This window comes from Manis javanica, chromosome 4 (assembly GCF_040802235.1).
Source record: "Manis javanica isolate MJ-LG chromosome 4, MJ_LKY, whole genome shotgun sequence".
Taxonomy (NCBI): domain Eukaryota; kingdom Metazoa; phylum Chordata; class Mammalia; order Pholidota; family Manidae; genus Manis; species Manis javanica.
This window is the reverse complement of record NC_133159.1, coordinates 14,347,464-14,368,157: the sequence shown is the minus strand read 5'-3', so window position 1 is coordinate 14,368,157 and position 20,694 is coordinate 14,347,464. Positions and strand designations below refer to the sequence as shown.

At 55.4% G+C, this 20,694-nt stretch overlaps 2 protein-coding genes across 3 annotated transcripts in view; one reads left to right on the top strand and one right to left on the bottom strand.

The window, feature by feature from the left end:
• Positions 1-3,697, top strand: part of TMCO4 (transmembrane and coiled-coil domains 4) — a 101,329-nt gene extending 97,632 nt beyond the window's left edge. The window contains exon 16 of the mRNA XM_073233316.1: positions 3,523-3,697. Coding sequence (XP_073089417.1) covers positions 3,523-3,682 — 160 coding nt within the window. The 3' untranslated portion in view covers positions 3,683-3,697. The remainder of the gene's footprint in view (positions 1-3,522) is intronic.
• Positions 3,698-5,172: 1,475 nt separating this feature from the next.
• NBL1 (NBL1, DAN family BMP antagonist) lies at positions 5,173-19,011 on the bottom strand. 2 transcript variants are annotated; one of them, XM_073233321.1, is made up of 4 exons: positions 18,886-19,011; positions 8,252-8,445; positions 8,020-8,131; positions 5,173-6,704 (listed from the first exon to the last, which is right to left on the bottom strand). In XM_073233321.1, the coding sequence occupies exons 2-4, from the start codon at positions 8,416-8,418 to the stop codon at positions 6,435-6,437; spliced, it is 549 nt and encodes a 182-aa protein (XP_073089422.1). In that variant the 5' UTR covers positions 8,419-8,445; positions 18,886-19,011; the 3' UTR covers positions 5,173-6,434. The 2 variants fall into 2 exon arrangements, with proteins under 2 accessions (XP_073089422.1, XP_036855898.1); XM_037000003.2 differs by lacking the exon at positions 18,886-19,011 and adding an exon at positions 16,198-16,398.
• Between the last annotated feature and the right edge of the window lie 1,683 nt (positions 19,012-20,694).

Here is a 20,694-nt window from a genome sequence, read left to right as displayed (position 1 = left end):
CCCCACCCGGCCGCCGGGCAGCCGGCCCCGCTCCCGCTCGCGCTCGGTACCTGCGCTGCAGCTCTGCTCGGCTGCCGGCGACTGCGGCAGGCGCCGCGGGCTGGGAGAGGACAAGGTGGCCGCGGGCGGGCAGGCGCCCAGCGAGTCGGGGAGGCGCAGCGAGGGGCCCGCGCGCGGTGGGGCCGGTGGGAACGCACAGGAGCGCGCGGTTCCCGCCCCGCGGTGGGCGGAGAGCCCGGGGCCCGGGCTCGCGGCGGGCGGGTGCCTGGCCTTCCAGGCCTGCGGAGGGACGATCCGGGCGCCCCAGCTGCTCCAGGTCGCCTCCCCAGCTGTGGCAGTCTCCACACCCCCGCAAACCGCTCCAGAACCACACGTGGCGGCGGCGCGGGAGGAGCTCAGGGTAGGGAGCTGTGGGCCGCCTTGATCCAGGACTGCTCCCCAGTGGGGGCTGTCCCCCCGCAGCAGGGTCGCCATGCTACCAGGGGGAGCCCGTTGAGAGAGACCTGGTGGATCGCTTGATGTGTATATGCACACATATACATACCCATATGTACATGTATATGATATTACATAAAATATATAATGACCTGTATAACACTTCTTCAAACCTTTCGCTTAACCATGAGGGTACCTCCTCCTCAGGGTCTTCCCAGCAGAAACCATCCCATCCTCCGAGAGCACCAGGCTCTATGAAAGGGATGCCCTGACCTGTTGGTACTCCCAGTCTAAGAGAGTGTGAACAGATTTGGAAATCTCCAGGACAAGTAGGGTAGATTGGTTGCAGGGAGAGGGATGGGGTGTGGCACCCCTGGGTGTAGTTCCCGCTGTGGATCTCTCCCCGTGGCTAAGAAGAGTCTCTGCCAGACACTGCACAGATTAGTAGTGTGGATTCCATTCATTCATTCAACCAACTTTTATTGAACACACACTAGGGGCCAGGACTGTTCTGAGCAATTGGGACATTACAATAACCAAAACAAAGATCAAACTTCATGGAGTTTACCCTCCAGTGGAAGGAGACAGACGATAAACTATATGCATAATAAATGCTTAAAGTAGTCATAAGGTGATCATTGCTATAGAAAAAAAGAAAATGGAGAGCAATACAAAGGGGATCTAGAGTGGGAGAGGGTCTTTCTCCCTCCACAGAAACAGAAAAGTAAAACCTCCCATGTATAAGGTCCCTGCTATGTTCCAGGGGCTTTCTTCCTACTGCTACAATAAGGCAGGTGCTCAAACAGGGCTCAGAGAGACCAAGGGCCTCACCCAAAGTCGCCAGCCACAAGCGATCAAATGGAACTGAAATGTGGGACTGTGCATGCCCGTGGCAGAGAAGCCTCAAGCCGCTGCAGCAGACCCATCCGCCCCAATGTCACAATTTGGTGCCCAGAGCCCATCCAGGCTGCACATGGGTCTGTGCAGCAGAAGCCTGTCTCCCTCCCAAGACCACTTGCACCACCTTGATAATTTCTGCTGCACCCCAAGGAACAGGATGCGAAGCACTGGGCTGCGAGTCATAGACCAGACTTGGGATCCCAGTTCTGCTGCTTACCAGCTCTGTGGACTGAGGGCCAGCAGCTCTATCTGCTTGGGGCACCGTTTCTCCTCTACAATGGCTACACCCATCCCACAGGGTGATGTGATCTCATGTGATCTGTAAATATTTCGGTGCCGTGTCAATGCTAGCTGTTGGCCTCAGCATTCCCATCTGTACAATGGGAGTGCATTCAGATGTGCTGTAACCCACAGCAAACCAGAGGGGTGCTCTGTAGACTTCGGAGCCCAGTGACCTGCTCCTTGCTCTGTAAACTTGGCAAAGTCTCTTAAACTCCCTGCTACTATGCAATTGGGGTAGTGGAGATGTGAACAACATGAGTGTTCAAACCATGTCACACAGAGGAGATGCTTGGTAAATTTTAGCTTTGTAAAAATTAGTAGCATATAGTAGGATAACATCTTAGTCCCTCAGCTTTAACTTCTTTGATGTCCTTTACTTAAAAAATAGAAAACATGACAAAAATGTTAATATTTGTTCATTCTGGGTATTGATTCACACAAGTTTGCTATGTTAACGATCTGTATTTTGGAATAATTTTTTTAAATTTTTGTTCAAGATTGGGCCTGGGTGGTGGTGCCACCGTGTGGCCACTGTTATTATTTTGAATGGAAGAACTTTTCAGGTGTTTCATGTGCATGCCCCTAGATTTACTGTGTCCTTCGTGGAGTAATAAAGTCCTAGCCTTCCTAAGCATTTCAGGGTAGAGACCTCCAAGGATGCTCAGCCTTTGCTTGATAACTTCTAACCACTGTCCCTGGAGTTGGCTGGTGCTATCCTAGAACAGCTGACTTCAGAAGTCCTCTGCCCCAGACCCCAGTGCTTGGCAGTACAAAGAGGACCAGGAGAGCTCTTCATTACAGAGTTTGAGAAACTGAGGCCTCGGGAGGCTGTGATGCCTGCCCCAAACTGTTCTCACCGAAGGCAGTGACCAGCTGGATGGACTACGTGAGGTGAAGGATTCGTCTGTTTTGTTCACTGCTCTATCTTCATTACATATGAGGCTCTCAATAACCATCTGTTCAATGAATGAATGAACAAAACTATCAGGCCAACCACCAGCAGTTGTGGGTCAGTCATTCATTCCCACTAATTATAATAATGGCAGGCATTTATCAAGGTTTTACATGTGCCAGGCACTGCTCTAAGCTCTATTTGTATGCTGATTTATGTGAAGCTCACCGTGACCCCAGGAGTGAGCTAGGTGTGATCATTTGTCCCTGTTTTACAGATGGGAAAACTGAATCTCAGAGATCTTCAGTGATTTGCTCAACTTGCCCATATGCCAGGATATGAACCCAGGCAGACTGTATTTTCCCAGGGCTTAGAGCAGGGGAAGAAAACTAGCTGGGAGTTGTTTGCTCCATGTAGGCAAACCAGGTAGGGAAGCCGGTACTAATTACGCGTCCATCCAGAGAGGAGCCTGTGCTGACAGTGCTGAGTGTCAGTGTTAATCTCTTGTAAAGATTTTAAGCCCCTCTACCATTGCTGGTGGAGCGGGTAGCTGAGGAGGGCTGGACATTTTTTGCCTGAGATTTCTTGGTGGTTCAGTTTGAGGTTGGCAGAGAAAAACTGAAGTCACTACTCCACATCTCTAATTGGTAAGCTAACACACTAGGGAAGCTTCCTGTTCAGTCATTTCTCGAAACTGGCTCCTCTCACATCCAATCAGCAGCACCTTTCTCCAAGTGGCCCCGCCTCCCCTCTGCCCCAGCCAGAGTCTGGCCTCCATAATCTCCTGCCTGGACCCTGCTTGTAGTCGCCTGCTGGTCTTCCGTCTCCCTCTCCTCCTTTAGTCTCGCTGAAACCCAGCTCTGGGGCTCTAACTGCAGAGAAAATGAAGTCCGAACTTTGGCTAGCATTCCAGGCCTGCCACTAGCACCAACCAGCCTTCCTGTTTTCTTTCCAACCGGCCTCTGATTTCATGCTTCTTTATCAATGTATACCCTGCCCTGCTCCCTACACAGGATGGAGGCAGCTCCTCCACCAAGGCCATGCTCGAGCCTCAGAGGCCCAGAGCCAAGGACAAGGCCCAGGAAGTCCTTCCTTTGGACCTGGTCTCTGAGGTGTACCAGAAGCCCAGCAGCACTTTCTGAGCCCTCAGTCTTCACCTCCATCTGTACATAATGACTGTTAGTACGGCCAGGGCTTGTCCCTACCACAGAGGGGGCACTGAGGTTTGCATGAATGAGGTATACTTCTCTCCAGCGCAATTCTAGGGACATGGATGGCTATGTCCACACAACTGCAAGCTGGGAAATACACAACCTGCCCAATAGTGCTGAGCAGCCATGAGAAGGGCTTGTGTACACGGAGGAAATCAGGTGTGTAGTTCACAGCCTTTGTCACTAGAGGGTACGAAGTTACACTCTGGGCTCCCCTGCCTCCCAGCCTGAGCAAATCTCCCAGAGCCTAAAGGCACTCATTTGTAAAATGAGGCTTTTCCGTGGATTAGAAATAATATATGTGACGGTTACATAAGTGAATACACGTGTGAAAATTCAAACTGTACAGTAAGATGTGTGCATTTTATTGTATATACCTCTATAAAAATGTTAATTGAAATATTAAAAATAAATTAACTCAATAGTTTAAAGATGCTAAGAGGGTAAATCTTAAAATTCTGAAGAACACCTCCCCACCAAAAAAAAAAACACATTCCTTTGGTAACTATGAGGTGACAGGTGTTAAACTAAACTTATGGCAATCATTTCCCAATATAGTCATTATGCTCCACACTTTATACAGTGCTATATGTCAATTATATGTCAATAAAACTGAAAAAAGTAAGAATATGTGTAAATTGCCTGGTATGTGGTAGAAGGAAGAATGTGTCTAAGAAAGGTCCATAGCCCTCACCCATACCATTAGCCCTGCCATGTCTCAAGTGACAATTTGGGGAGACCCAGGCTCAATTGCTTGGGAGTAATGATAGCAAACCCACAGGGTCACTGTGAGATTGGCAAGCACCTGGCCTGGCACACAGCACATGGTCAACAAATGGAAACCCCTGAGGTTCCACTGAAAGCAGAGTGATTAGGCCAAAATGCCTGGAGTCGTGTAAGTGATAAACCTAACTGCATGACCCTGGGCAAATGACTTAATTCCTCTGCACTTCTGATGCCACATCTGTAAAAAAGAAAAAAAAAAAAGGAGGGCGAGGGGGGATATCTTCATCACAGGGGAGCGGTGAGGATTAAGTGAGTTAATTTATGTAAAGTCCCTAGCACAACACCCCACTTCTTACATGACTTGGTAACCACTGGTTTTGTCCCCTCCCCCTTCCCCTGGGCCAGGCCAGGCTGGGTCACCGTGAGGGTGAAGAGATGGCAAAAGGCAAGCCCAAGGGATCAAGGGTCAAAATCAGGTAAACCCAGACTGGAGGCCCACTGAGGTCTATTCAAGACCAATGGGCACCCAAGAAAAGAGGTGGGAGCCAGGGGTGCACATGGCAGGAAAGTGAGGGGGTCACCAGGAGGCAGGAAGAGGCTGAGGGCTAGGCTGGCGGAGGGTCTGCTCAGGGCTCATGGCGCATCAGGACCCTCCCTCTAGGCCTGGCTGCTGGGCCCCTGGGGAACCCTGGGTCAGCAGAGCCACCCAGTGAGCAAGAGAACACAGGCATTCAACGAATTTATTCATGAGAAAACTCAGGGTCCATCAGGGAAACAATCCACTGGTTACAAGCTCCAGAAGCTCTTGTCAGAACAGCCCTGATGGCCGGGCACCCCCAGGCAGGAGCGGGCAGGCTGGCAGCTGCCCTGGGCACAGAGGAGCACACACAGGCAGCTCTGGGTACTGAGGGGTGTTCTACACTGCCCACCTGCCCTGCCCTGGGCCCCCACACCCCCTCTAGGGTTAAAGTGCAGCTGGGAGGGAGGTGGTGGGTGGAACTGGGCAGTAGGGACCGCCTCCACCCAACACGAAGGCAGCCCCCAAATACCACCCGCCCCTCCTCCTCCTACTTTCTCAAAGCTCAGCCAGAGTCCATCCCACTCAGGTCCCTCCTCGGAAACTTGGTCTACGAACCTCCCCACCACCAGACATTTACAAAGAGCTCCCCAGGACGGTGAGGCTGGCTCCATTGGCTTTCTGAGGGACCTAGAACTTGGGGTGGAGGGGTGCAGCTGGAGGCACTAAGATCCTAAAGAGGGGGAGCGATGCTCCTCTTTGGTGGCGGTCTGGAGGGTCTCCCCTTCCTCACCTTGCTCCCCTCAGAAGCCGAGGAAGCTGCAGAAGCCGAGAGATCCTGGCTCCTGGCTCCAGGACCATGAGTCAGCAGGGGCCCGCCCAGACCTGACTCCCGGCCGTGCCATCGTGGGAGGGCCACTGCAGTGCCACCCAGAAGAGGCTGAGCTGGGCATGGAGGCCTCTGGGGAAGCCTGAGCACCTCAGCTCCCGGCCTCTGCAGTGTTCTGCCTTCCCCGGACCCAGCCCCTCCCTCACGCCTGCTGCTGGCAAGGTGTCCTCCTCAGCTCCACCACTTGCACCCGGGGGCCCTGCCCACCGGGGGCTGCGTGAGCACTACCCTGGCTCCCGCCATCTTGGATGGCTGCACCCCCACCTCAGCAGCTTAGCCAACTTCCCCCCCTTCCCAAGGCACATCTCTAGGAGGCAGGAAGGCAGAGAACCCCCACCCTCCGAAAAAGAACCCTGAGGACCTCTGCATCCTCCCCACACTCTTGAATATATTAAATTGTGCAGCTTGGCTCCAACCCCTCCCTTCAGATCTCCATGGCAACTGGGAAACATTCCAAGTCCAGGTCTGAATCCAAGTCCATCCAGTGCCAAAGAGGGGTTTCAGCCTCTCCCCTGACCCTTCCCCTGGAGGGTTAAGACCCCACATTCCACAGGGGACGAGAGGGGAGGAAGAGTTGGGGGCTCAGTCCTCAGCCCCCTCTTCCTCCACGTGTGGGGCCCCAGGGGGATCCTCAGGCTCAGGGGTCTGCCCGCCAGGGTGAGGGTGAGGGTGGGGGTGGGGGTGCGCATGGGTGCCAGGCTGGGAGCCGGGTGCGTCCTCACCCTGCACATACACGCTCAGCCCCTCATGACTAGGCTCCTTGCCGCACGCCTGGCAACTGCAGTGCAGGATCTTCTCCACGAGCTTGTCTACCCTGGGCACCTCCTCATGGCCGGGGCACTCCAAGGTCACCTGGGGAGGGCAGGAGAGAAGGGGAAAGATGTTTCTAAAGGTCTAGGGCCAGCAGGGAGGCCCCAAAGCTAATACTCCTCGTGGGACCCAGAATCCGAGACCCCACAATCTCTGAGCCCACCTGTGACACCAGTTAGTTCTGTTAGTCCTGAGCCCCTGCAGGAGCCACCTGACTTACCGCCTCACATCTGTCCTGCCACCTCCCTATCCATTCCTCACAGCAACCAGAGAGCACCCCAAGAAAAAATGCAATGTGGCTTGCCATTGCTTAAAATTCCCCTCAGTGCTCCCCCACTGCACTAGGAAGAAAATCCTGACTCCTAAGGCCACCCAGGCCCTTTAGGCTGTCGCTGGCTGACCTCTCCGCCCCTGACCTTGCACCACCAGCCAACTCTGTATTGCCTGATCTGCCTGAGACTTTGGACACACGTTCCCTCTGCCTGAGGGTCCTTGCCCACCCCAACCCCCACCACCTCTGCCAAACCTGCCCGTTAACTCCTACCCAACCTCTGAATCTGATAGCAGTTCCTCAAATAGCCCCACCTAAACCCCGGCCCAGCTGAGCTTCACCTGCTCTTCCTCTCTACACTTCTAATTGCTCCTTCCTTCTTCCCTCTTTCCCTGCCTGCTTCCCTTCCTTCTGTCCACAGAGCACCTACTCTGTGCCAGCTCTGGGGACACAAGGGCAGGCATGGTCCCTCAAGGAATTCAGAGTCTAGTGGGGGAAAGAGTCTTGTCAAAATCACCCAAATGCAGAATGGAAAACTGGATGTGACAGATGCTCAAAGCAGAGGCACACAGTGCTCAGGGCACTGGGAAAAGGGTCCCGAGAAAATGATGCTTGAGCCAAGAGCAGAATGAATAGAAGTCAACCAGGTGAAGAGGAAGAGAAAAGGGTTCTAACCAGGGTAAAGAGCATGTGCAAAGGCCCGGTGGTGGCAGTGAGCAGGTATGACAGACTGGAAGGAGGCGAGCTGGTATCAGGTGTCAAGCCAGCGAAGAAGGTGAAGAGACAAGATAAAGCTACGAAGACTGGTAAGCCAGACCATGCCGGGCCTTGCGGAGCACTGCAGAGATGTTGGTCTCTTTAACAATGGGAAGCCACTGAAAGGATTTCCGCATATGAGTGACATCAGAATAGAGCTTCAGAAAGATTCTCTTGTCCTGTACATGTTAGTGTCAGAGTCATGAGCCATCACATGGCAAGGACCATGTGTGTACCCCCAGCACACTGTGTGTGTGCACATAGTGGGGCCTTACTAATGAGCACTTGTTGCCAAGGCCAGTGGCTGGGCAGGGTGGTGGCAGTACTCACAATCTCCCACATGGACTGTGCTGGCATGCAGGAGTCACAGTGCACCAGGGACTCTGTAGACTGCGGGAAAGTGTTGGGAACGCTGTAGCTGAAGCACTGTCCCAGGCACGCCCTGTGGGAGGAAAGGCCACCATGCCCACGTCACTGTGGTGGAGGCAGGGATGGGCAGCTGTCCTCTTCCTCCCTCCTGGGCCTCTGTCCTCACCCCTTCCACCCACCCGCTGGATCCCACCTGTTCTGGATGGACTTGGCCTCACAGCCGCTGTGGCCCACGATCTGGGTGATGTTCTTGGCCTCACACCAGGCGCTCTTGTCCGGGAACAATGCCAGCTTGCTGATGGGTGGTGGGGCAGCCAGCAGCACGGTGGGGAGGACAGCCCCAACCAGGACCCGAAGCATCGTGCCCGTGGCCTTTAGAGTCTAGAACTGAGCACAGACTATGGGTGAGGCCAGCGGGGTCCAGGAGGCTGGGCAGACGGGGACCATGTTACAAGCTTGGACTCTGCCACCTGACTGCCTGGGTGCAAATCCTAGCCACAGCACCTCCTCGCCATGCAAAATCCTGGGCAAATTCTCTCTCCTCAGGAACCTCAAAAATGGGGATGGTAATGACATGTGCATTAGTTGGTTATCACACAGATTAAATGAGGTTAGCCCATGAAAAGGCCTCAGCAGCGAGGCTGGCAGCTAATACACAGTCCATGCATTATTCTTACAATATGCTATGTAGCTTGGAGCACGTTACTTTTTATTTCTATGCCTCAGTTTCTTCATCTCAAAAATGAGGATGGTAATACTGATGGTAATGTGCATAGCAACGGATGGTACTGTGCAATACCAATGGTAATGTGCATGGCTGCAAGTAGAAATAAGACACTAAGTTTCCCAGCTCGAGTTGAGTGTGAACAATCATTAGCTCCCTCCTCACTTTGATGGTGTAGGTTCTCTAGGAAAACACAAAGTCACCCACACACTGCTTGCCTTCAAGAGCCTGGCCATCCAGCACATCTCCTAGACATGCTGCGACAGCTATCAGCCTTCTGACACCAGAAAAGCTAACCTCCATCCTCATGTCTATGAATTCTTGTGCCACCTTGGCCAGCGGGACCTCAGGTGAAAAACTTCCGAACTAGACTGTCTTTCTTTTTTTGGATGCTCCACCAGAGCCTAGAGCTACGAGTCTACACACATCATTATTCCCACCTCCATCCTGACCCCTGAGTCAGGCAGGGACATCATGCCAAGCGCCTGACCCCCATAAGTTGGACGGAGCAAGACACCAAAACAATACCCGAACAGGCCAGAAGATGGCGCTGCGGGGCAGAGTGTGTGTCTGAAGGGTTCTGCTCAGAGGGGACTCTCTCAATGTTCCCCAACTTCATCTTCTGTAGGTTTCGCCCACTCTTCCACCTTAGAAGGGTAGAGGAGGGAGATTCTGGAGAGATTGAAAATGAGAACAATGCCTGCAACGGGCTCCTTTGGGGACAGGACCCTGGGGAAAGGACACTGGACTGGGAGTCATGAGTCCACACCTGTTGTGTGACCCTGGATGCTCAGGCCTCAGTTTCGCCCCCTGTAAAATGAGGGAGGTGCCTTGGACCACTGGTTTCCAAACCATACCAAGTACAGGGTCGTGAAAGGAGGTGTTAGGGGCAGCGGGTTCTTGCCTACTCCTGCAGTGGACTGGTTCAGCTGGGCTTGTGGGGAGGGCCGGGCCAGCATGCAGGGCTGTGACCACTTCCACAGAGCTCCACTCTCTCCATCTGGCAAATTCCACTCACCTCCTGCCCCTTCTCCCTGTAGGAGGTCTCCGGAAGCAGAGACAAGTCCCATCACACCAGATCCCAATGCCTGGGTGACCCCTGCTCCCAGCCCAGTCGGGGAGGGCTGGAGTGGGGAGGGCAGGAGGAGGTGCATCCAGACAGGCTGCCCCATTCCAAATGAGTTGTGTCATAACCCAGGCTCTTACCCACACGTTACCCATCTCACAAGGTCGACAGCAAAGCCCATGTTTTCAGTACAACCACAGCCTCATACAACAGAATGGACTTGGTCCTAACTGGCAACTTAACTAAGTTAAGCTTAGCATTCAGAAGGCTTCCTCACCCTACCTGGTCCCCCTCCATTCCTAGGAATTAGCCTCTGGGCCAGGGTCTGAACACCACACAGCAGAAGAGGCCGCACAGGCCTTGCCCAAGGCTGGAGCTCCCTGGGCCTCCCCAGGCTGGACTGGCCCCTAGGCACCTCAGAGAGGCCCAGGGACTTCTGTCCAGTACCTGACCCAGCACGACTCCTCGGGAAGATCAGGTCAGGTGGGGCAAGGGAGGCGAATGGAGCAGCGAGCGCTGTCTGGCTTCCTTAGGACTGGAAGGAGCCTGGGGCTGAGGCTGAGTCTGCTCTGGAGCTGGAACCAGAGGTGCTGGAACTGAGGCTGTGGGCTAGGACCAGGTTCAAGGGGAGCTGAGACTGGTGCTGAGGTCAGTAACAAGATCTTGGGACGTGTGTGACAGTGAGCTTTCAGGGAGTCGCTGGCCTGGAGGATGGAGTTTGGTTAGTAGGGCTGGTTGTGGCATAAACTGAGTTAAAGTGAGATCAAGCGAGGCAGGCCACCCCCTCACCTTTTCTCGCCTCTCTCGCACAGAGCCAAGTTAACCCAGCGTCACTATAACCCTACCCACCAGGCCCTAGAAAGGCCCTCAAGACGGGGGCTGGGGCCACACTCCGCTCTCCAGGCCAGCAACCCAGAGCTCCAGAAGACCGCCGGACTCCCACCAGAACACGGCCCCTGGAGCCCCTGCCCTCTCACCTAATTGCTGTGTGACTTCCGGAAACAAAATTCACCCTTCTGCACCTACCTACCTCACCCCTAAGACAGGGTGCACAGCACTTTCCTTGGAGAACGGCTGGGAGGAGGCAATGAAAACACCCAGCAGGCACCCAGATCAGGCCAGCCCCCTTCCCCAGGGGATCAGGAGAGGCTGGGCAGGCACCAGAGCCAAAGTGGGGCGCCGGAGCTGGGGGATGCCCCCGAGTTCTTCCCACAGATGGTTGCTACCAGGACACACCCCACACCCCAGCCTCACCCACACACCCAACTCCCAAGAACTCCTGCTGATGGCCCCCACCTTTGCACGGGGGTGGGCTTTTTGCTAGCAAATTTTATTTTTTCTTGGTTTATGCATTTCTGTTTTTCAACTAGCAACTCAGCTAATGTTTTTTATATACAGCAGTCAGACCTTCCTTCCTGAGACTTGAGAGCCTTACCCAGTTTCGTCCCTTCTTCCTGGCTCTGAAGGTCAGTCATGGGACTTACAGAATGCCAGGGGAATTCTCCCAGAACTCAGGATGGGGTCCCCCAGGCCAGTCCCCCTTGCCTTGCAAAGAGTTGTCTCAAAGGCTCCCCAGCAAGTCAGGCCAAGCAATGCCCTTCCCGGGGTCATGCAGCTTCCTGGTCAAACCTCCCTAGTTTCCTGAGCAACGTCTAGGAGGGCGGAGACAAGGCAAGGACAAGGCAGGGGAGGTGGGGCCCCAGGCCCTACCCCTGCTCCGGGGCTCAGAGCCTAGAGGGGAAGATCTCGGGAGGTGGGTTAAGAGGAAGCAGTTCTCTGGAGCGAGGGGAGTTAGAGGCGGCTGGAGTGTTGGGCGGGGGCAGAGAGCTTCATTCTGGATTTAGCTCAGGAGTACAACTAGTTACCAATGGAGGAGACAGGAGGGCACTCCTGGTTGAGGGGACTGCGGGAGGAAAGGCAGACAGGGCCTGATGGTATCACCTGGCACCCTCTCCAGCCTCACCAAAGGTGGACAGCTGGTTCTGCCTGTGGACTAGGCACTGTTCTAAGCACTTTTACATAATTCCTTTGTTCAGTCCTCAGAACAACCCCGTGAGACAGATCCGAATATTTCCCTCATTTTATAAATGAGGAAACGGAGGCACAGAGTGGTTATACAACAGGTGTTTACTAACACGGAGATGTGAACACGGAAAGTAGCAGGGTAACCACCGGCTACCTTTACAGGAGAAAAGGTTCGGAGAGGAGGAAGCACGGAAGAGGAAGAGGTGACTGGGGAACCCAGGGAATGGCCTGGGGCTTCCTTCCTCAGTCCTCTCATCCCTTTAGCCCCAAGGAGCCCCGCCACTGCCCGGGGCTGGAAGCCTGGGGGCCCGCTCCACAGGGCAGTCCAAATCCACCCCGGCCGCCCTGCAAACGAGGATGTGGCCGTGGCCCAGCCCTGGCTCCTTGCAGCCTGAGGAGAGGTACGATACCATCCTTCCTCAGAGTGATGGTGGGCTTCAGCGAGGCCTTCTCAGCCCAGGGCGGGTGTGCCTTCTTACCACCAACCTCCCACTCCCAAATCCAAGCTCCCCAGATCCTCAGGGGTCTGGTGCAAACACCTGACAGGTCTTGGGGCTGCCAACAGCCCAGACAGGAAGCTCCCCAGGGGGAGCAGAGGATCCCTGCTGACCCACTCGAGCCTCATGGAAACAGAGGTACAGATGCAGGACATAGGGAAGGAAACACAGGAGCTCCGGCTGGACGATCCCTTGGGAAGGGCAGGAGTTTGGGACAGCTTCTTGCAGGCTCCAGGGTCAAGCCTTTGGGGATCCTCCATCCATTTCCACACCTTCCAGCACTGAGCACCTTCCCTGGGACTCTTGCCAGAAATTCAAGGTGCCCGGGCCCAGCCCTGGATAGCGTGAGCTCACAGGTCGGATATCTGTACCTGCTCCCCCAGGATTCTGAGGCCCAGCCAGGTCAAGAGCCACAGCCCCCAACTCCCCAGGGAAGGGGTCCCCATTACAGCACGGCTCACAGGGACCACCCACCGCATTGCCTGGATTCTAGCGCCTGCAGTCAAGTCTTTAATTCACTGGAGGGGCCGAGGAAGACCTCGGGCCAGCCCCCACCCACTGGGAAACCCTTTGTAGAGCAAATAGTCGATTTTGTATAACAAGTGAACAACTGCTCCCCATTTCCTCTTTTGGGTAAATCTGAATATTCAGGGTCACTTAAGGCCAGGTACACCAGGGTTTCCATGGTAAAATGGTCCTCTTCACCCATCGTGCACGCACACACACACACACATATATCACACACGCGCGCGCCCTTGGTGTTACCATGCCCCAAGAACAGCCGGGTGTGGGAGGAGGGGTCAGGTCCAGCAAATTCTTGGTAGACAGGCAAACTCTTCCCGACTTCAATCATGCTTTCCTAATCTCCTCCAGGGACCTTTCCCACTCGCAGCCCCAATCACCTCGGATGGACGCTTCTACCCGGGACTCAGCAGCGGGTGACCGTGATTCACACAGTAAGCATGCGGAATTTGTGGTGTGTTGTTTTCAAATGTATCAGACTAGATGCTCCCACTTCCTACCATCCCCCAACACCTGCCCCTAAGGGCAGGGTCTGGGTCGTCTCCCTTCTCCATGACTGACGGAGACAGACCCAGGTTCAAATCCTACCTCAAGCCACGTTAACCTTTCCATGCCTCAATTTCCTCATCTGCAAAGTGGGGTCAATGGCAACACCACCTCGTGGGGGAGCTGTGGGAATTAACCCAGGAGTGCATGCAAAGCTCTGGAGATGGCATCTGTCACCGAAAAGTCCTCAGCAGATGTCACCATGAGTGCTAGCTTGGAGTCACCGGGCCACTCTAGATCCTTCTGCCTCCCGCACCCCTCCCCTCTCCCCTCTCCCAACCCTTCCCACCAGGCCCTGGGTGGGTCCTCAGAATATCTAAATCAGGGGGCTGCATCTGCCCCAAAGAAACTGATTTAGGGGAAACTCAAGCAAATGAGATGATGGCTGGGAAAGGTTTTTATAAACTGTCGAGTGCTCCCCAAAACACTAGCTTGCACGGCAGGAGCTGAGAGGAAGACCCCACACAGACTCCAACCACTGGGCCGCTGACTGAGACCAACCAACTCCAGAACCCAGCTTCGACAGATCAGGCTGGGCCTGGCTGCCAGGCGGTTTGTGCACTGGGTACAGAGGGTGTGGTGGCCATGGCAGCCGCCCTAAGGGTGGGGATCAGCATGGGTGGGGCGATCCCCGTAGGGACTTCCCTGAAGGGTGCAACTGAAAAAGCCGCTCCAAGAGGGGGCAAAGCAGTCAGACCCCCAGCCTGCTCAGCTCAGGGGGCTTTCATGGGCTGCTCTGAGGTCTGGGGGCAAGTTTGGGCTGCAGCTCGCTGATTCATCATGTGTCCAAGGCAGGATAGTCGAATGATTACAGACTGAGTCGCTGACATTTGCTTCACCTCCCTAAGTCTCACATTTGTCCCTTGTAAAATGTGGACCATGGCCTGGGAACAGGCATTTTAGCAGATTTCCTCAAGGGGAATCCAGTTCCAGCATGTTGCTTCAGGCCACTGTGATTCCATGACCCCAGTCTCACCGCAGGGTGGCTTCCTTCCTTCCATCAGCACTGGCAGAGCATGAACCTACTGTCCGAGTGGCAGGCGCACAGGGCTAAGCCCATGCCCAAAAGGCCTACCCGCCTTCACCAGGCAGCTCCATCTTCCCAGCTACAGACCCCAACCTAGGCCACGACCCTCCTCCCCACAGACCCTCCTGCCCACAGACCAGAAACTGTCTCCAAAACAAACCTATGCTAATGAGCTGCTGCAGGGCTGGCCTAAACATCTGCTCAGCAGAAGTCCCACTTCAGACCCCACCAGCATCCCTGCCCAATACCGCAGCCTCCGACCCCTGGGGCTGGGGGTGGAGGGAAGGATCTAAACTCAGCCTTAAATTTCCCTTTAAAAGAATGAGAATATGACCCTGGCTAATGTAGAGCACCTACTCCCCCCCATCCACCCCTCCAACACACAAGCCCAGGAGAAAGAGGGCCAGCTTGCAGGGGTGGGGAGAGCGGGGTGAGGGTCACCAAGGAAATGTTCCAGACTCGCCTTTTCTTCAGTCCCAACTAAAGACAAACCACACCCAAGCAGTCCCAGTGTCTGGGGGAGTTTCAGGAGGCTGGTGGCTTCCACAGTAACACAGAGTGAGGGGCTCCTTGCTGACAAATTGCTTCCCCACCCCCATCCCCTGCCAGCGCCCAGTCTTTGGCCTCCAGCCCTGACCTCTGTTTTCCCGGGGTTCCCGTAGTTACAGGCTGTTGTCCTCCAGCTGGGCAAGGGCCTCAAAAAGCATGAAAATACGCCCTATTCCCCTGATGCCCGCCAACCCCCTGGCCACGCCAAGGCAGGCAGCTGCCCCCTTTACTGCCGCTTGTAAAAGATCAGAATCGCCCCGCCCAAGGAGCAGGGCGGGCAGGTGGCCGGCAGCAGGGCCCTGTTGTCCAGGCCGCCTCGCGGGGGTGGAATTCTTAAGAAAACTGAGCCCCCGGAAAGGCTGGCTCCCCCTACCCTGACTCAATTCCAGGGGGATGACCCAGGCCAGGCCCCGGGGGCAGGCGGAAGGTAGGGGGAGGTTTTCGCCTCTTCTACCCAGTCTCGGAAACTGTTCATGAACTCCACCGGGGGCCCGTGCCTCCAACACGGCGGGATTCTCTGAATTTGCGGGTGGGGTATCAGGGAGATGCAGAGACACAGGGGGGAGAGACCCCCCCCCCCCCGAGGGGCAGACAGGAGAGACAGAGAACACATACAGGCGGAGGCACAACCCCAGGGAAACGGAACAGAAGGGGAGAAACAGAAAGGGACAGACCCAGGGAGGGACGGAAACGGCAAGACGGAGAGACAGGCGGACAGATGGGGAGACAGAAACGGAAAGGGAGACAAAAAGGAGGCAGAAACCCACAGGGCGGAGGGGCTAGCACGCAGCGCGGCGAGGCCCGGGCAGAGGCGGGGAGACGCAGGAGCCCCGCGGCCGAGCTCCGGGCGCTGCCCAGGCGCCCGTGCGGCCCGACCCGCCCTGGACCCGCCGGGCTCTTGCTCGGCCACGCATCTCCCTCCTTTTCTCTCTTGGCCGCGGAAACTCCTACCAAGAAATGGAAACCCTAGGCGAGCCTGGGGACAGGCATAGGGCGCAGCGCTGCTTCGGCCACCCCGCGGCGCGCCCACGTCCCCAGCCCCGGCGTCCGGGGGCTCCCGGGCTTGGCGGCGGCGCCTCTGCGCGGTGCCCTGGGACGCTGGACGGGCCGGGAGCGCGGCGCTGCCTCTGCGGCCGAAGCCTCTGGAAGACGGCGCCCGCGTGCCGGCCCGGGCGGGACTTACCGCGCGCGGCGGCGGCGGCGGCGGCGGCGGGGAGAGCGGCGCGCCCGCCAGTTCCTGCGGATCTGTCTGCGGGCCGCGGGGTGGCGGGCCCGGCGCCCCCGGAGGCTCGGGGAGGCGGCCGGCTGGGCTGCGCTGTGCGCCGTCTGCTGCCCCGGGCGGGCGGGCGCGCGGTGCGGGGGAGCGGGAGCCGAGCAGCTCCGACGTCAGGGGTGTCTCCGCTCCAAATAGGGAGCGAGGGCGGGGGCAGCGGAGGGAGGGACGCGAGAAAGAGCGGGCGGGAGCGCTCGGCCGCTCCCTCCGGGCTCGCAGGAGGGGGCGCCTCGGCCGCCCGGGGCCCAGCCCGGTTCCTCCGCCCAACCGCGAGCCTGCGACCGGCCTTCGGCGGGGTCCGACGGCGCGGCGAAGCTGCCCGGGCCGCCCTGGCCGCCTGAAGCCCCCCGCCGGCTTTCTCCACGCTCCCACTTCTCTCCGCCTGACTTTCCCGGAGACTGGGCCGTCAGGCCGTGCCAGGCCTCGGAGTGACCACGATGGAGGGTTCCTTTTTGTAGGAACCAGGCACTGCAATCTTGCTCCGCGAGTGTGGCGCTTCAGCCCACCGAGGCCCGGCACCAGGAGAGTGCCCTCACTCCGCAGTTCTGCGATGCGCCCACCCTGTCCGCTCTCCGGCATGCGTGTGCGTCCAAGGGGCAAGTGGGTTCTCCTGGGGCCCTAATGTCACTCACCCTCTGCCTGCTTTCCCTCAGCTCAGGCGCTTGGCCCAGGCATCCAGAGAACAGTCTGAGAGGCCCAGGAAGGCCTCCACAGAACAGAGCGCCAGAAGTGGACGCACTTCTCAGGCTCCTGGGAGGAGCAGAGCCCCTAACCAAAGCCCGGCCTCACCTCGGGGGGAGACCCAATTAATCAGTCCACACTTGGGGCACTTGGGTGGATTGCGGTCGTGCCCTCTGTTCTGTGCTCAGTGGAGCGAGGAAACAGTTTTGCTCCTGGAAAGTAGTGGTGGGACCTGGGAGATTTTTCTATCAGCTGTGCAGGTAGGTCCACATTTCTCACCCCAGCCCAGCTGTAAATCCCAGAAGAAGGAAGGCCTGCTCGACTGATGTCACAGGTTGATCATCCTGAGGGGCTCTTAATGGCCTGCTGGTAACCCCATTGTGGACTCTGGCCTAATTGCCCTCTCCAAACCCAACGTTATCTCCGTGCCTCCTCGCACTTGCTTATGTAGTTCCCTTCCCCTCCTTTCATCTCTGGAAAAGGCATTCTTCAAACGCCAGATTAAAAAGGCTTCCCAAAACTCTCAGGTTGCATAAACTTCCCCCGCTCCCCCGTGTGACCCTGGAGCACCACATGTTAGTGCTGATTTCCCTCTACACTAGTTGTGCACACCTCTTTCCTCCATTAGACGTGGGCTCCTTGAGGGCAGGGATCATCTTGTGTATTGCACCATCCCTGATGTTTAAGGAGGGGCCAGACCAGGTATACAAGACATTTGGCTGAATGAAAGTAGTTATCTCCCCTGTATATGTGTTTCCACAAGGGTAACTCTAAGGACAATTGTATAGCTCATACATATTGAGCACCACAAGATGCGCTAGTCCCATTCTAAGTGCATTCCACCCGCACAATCAATCAGAGATAAGCAGTACTGAAACCCTTTTTTTGTAAATAAGTGAAAGAACCAAGGCCTAGAGAAAAGTGAAGTAACTGGCCTAAAGTCACACAGTAAGAGGCGACACCGGCTACTGTCTGTCGGATGACAGCGTTCCACCAAGCCTAGCCACACTGCAGTGTACACAGTAGCTACTCAGGAAATAGTTACCACTTTGCCTATACTGACTGCCACTATTCTCATGTGGAGTCTGAGTAGGGTGGAGAGTGGAAGTCTACACTTTGTGAGAACCCACTTCCACACTGCAGGATGCTAACTGTGTAGCCTAATGAGCTTGATGGAATACATGGAGAGCCCGTAGAAGCCTCGACAGTCCAGCCACCACCCTCTCAAACACAGGGAGGTTCTAGAACAATTCCAATTGCCTAATCGAGGACATAGGGTTTGGGGTTGAGTCACACATGTCTGGTAAGGACTGGAAATTACAGGAGGGCTACCATGTGGTCAGGGAATCTGGAAGGTGACTTAATAATATCAACAGCTACATTATGTACCAGGCATGATGTTTAGCATGATGCCTGCTTTATCATTTCAAATCCTTACCACAATCTCGACATCATCCCCATTTTACAAGTAGGAAAAAGAGGCCTCAGAAAGTTTGGTTACATGACCAAGAGCACAGTAGTGACTGACACAAAGGTCAGACTTGAACCCAGACCCATCAACTCCTAAGATGCTGCTCCTTTGTCCACTACTCACCTTGGCAGCCTCCGAGCCCCTTCCCATCAGGCTGCAGTGGAAATGGTCCACCACTGGGACCTGGGTGGTGGGGGCCCTAGCAGGAATGGCAGAACCTGTCACGTCAGAATCTCCAAGCTCAGAGATACACCTGGTTGGCAACAGTGCAGCAATTGCCCCAACAGGCCTGGCTGGCACCGGGCACAGGCCTGAAGCCAGAGCCTGCTGGCCCTAGGCCAGCCTCTAGGGGCCGAGGTAATGTGGGGCCCAGAGCTGGGGTAGAGGGCTGAAAGGCTCTCTCCCCAGCTCATTAGCAAACATCTGGGCTCAGGAAAATGACCAACCTGGAATGTGACTGTGCTGTGGGGAGGTGCTCCCTCCCTGAGTCCCGGGAATGTGAGCTCCCTCCCGCAGGGCACCAGCTCAGGACAGCTGTTTCCTCTAATCCAGTCAGCCTGGCCTCGCCAGGGGTCCAAACCTCTGCACTCTCCTGGAGAAAGAGTGAAAACAAGCAAAGCCTTCCTTCCAGCCCAGCCCACTAAATCAGAGGGTTGGTGCTGGGGCCAGAAGAACCACAGTCCCTCCCTCCTCTATGAGATAAGACCAAGCATGTCCACACTTTCAAATTTGTAGCTGAGAGGAGCCACTGGGACTCACCTTGGAAAGTTCTGGAGTTTTCCTGCTTGGGTCTGAATCCTCGCTCCATCACCCACCAACTCTGGAACTCTTATGTAGTCGTTTCATGTCTGGGCCTCAGTTTCCTTCTCTGTAAAATGCAGCTGGTAATGGAACATACTCTTAAAAGCTGTCTAGACTCATTAATTCAACAAATATTTATCATGCCTACTATGTGCCAGACAGGCACATAAGTATCAGGGACACAAATGAACTACACCCATGAGGTCCCAGCCCTTGAGATGTTTCTGTTCTGCAACAGGGGTAGAGAGTATATAAGCAAGCAGATGACTGGGTTCTCATAATCAAAGTGTCATGAAGGAATTAAGTAAGCCCAAGTGGGTGATGTGATGGGCAAAGCCTCAGAAGATATCTCAAAGAGGTGACGTTTAAGACAAGATTATGATGGCAAGGAGCCAGGACTCAAGGAGATAAACGGATGCAAAGAGCTGGGCAAAATTCCTGGAAAATAGCACATGCTCCAGAAAATTAAAGCTATTTTAGGGAGGTCGTATTTAGCAGAGGGAAGGCAGGGAGTCAGTCACTGGATCAAACCCAGGCTTTAGCACAAAGCTTCCTCACCTTACTCAAATCATGCACTTCCTAAGCCTCAGGTTCCTCATCTGTAAAATAGGAATTTTAATAGTTCCCAGCTGCAGGCTTACTTCAAGAATTCACTGAGAGTCCTGTGCATGAAGTACAGAGCCTGGCATGTACTTTACTGTAAGAAAGTGGTAGCGACCATTGTTGTATTATCCTTTCCCCTGGAGAAAAAGGATTTGCCAAGTTCACTCAGCAAGTCAGGCACAGAACCAGATATTCTGACTTCAAGGCCACCCCTTGCGCTGTGTCCTCTTGCTTCTTCTCCTGTCCCTGGGGGCTCAGGAAGTCTCTGGCTCCCATCTTGGGCTCAGAGAAGGCTGGAGGAGAAGGGGACGATGCACTATCAGGTCTGTCCCTGAGGGCTGCTGAGGCTAGGTGTGGCCTTGGCAGGGTTGGAGAGCAGGAATGAGGCCCCAGGGGGAGGGTCTTTGGCCCTATGGAAAAATTTACAATGCCCTTTATAGATGGGAAGGGAGACCAAGAACCAGAAAGAGGCATCAAGGACTAAGAGTGGGGGAAGGAGGGGAGAGAAGAGGGTCCGAGATGAAAACTCAATTCTGGGAAATCCATCTGACTCCAAGGACCGTCCTTTCCACTTCCAAAGAGGCCATGTAGCAGGATGGCTATGGCTGCTCCTCATCTGTGGGCATGAACATACCAATGTTACCAAGAATGTGGCCTAAATGCCAGGGATGGCGTGCCAGTGGCTGCACTCACTCGCTTTGCTCTTCCTTTGTTTGCTTCCTCCCACCCACCCACGGGGCTGAATTCTCCAGTTTTCTTCAGCAGAGGTCACCCAACCCCCAGTAACAACCCTCCCCCCCGCCTTCCCAAGAGGGCACCAGAGCTGGGCTCTCAGGAAAGGGCCTCGTGCC

Coding starts and splice junctions, on each gene's coding strand:
- NBL1 (XM_073233321.1), bottom strand. CDS start 8,418: ATGCTTCGGGTCCTGGTTGGGGCTGTCCTCCCCACCGTGCTGCTGGCT. Junction 8,132..8,251: donor GCCAAGTCCATCCAGAACAG/GTGGGATCCAGC, acceptor TTCCTCCCACAG/GGCGTGCCTGGGACAGTGCT. Junction 6,705..8,019: donor CACAGTCCATGTGGGAGATT/GTGAGTACTGCC, acceptor TGCCCTCCCCAG/GTGACCTTGGAGTGCCCCGG.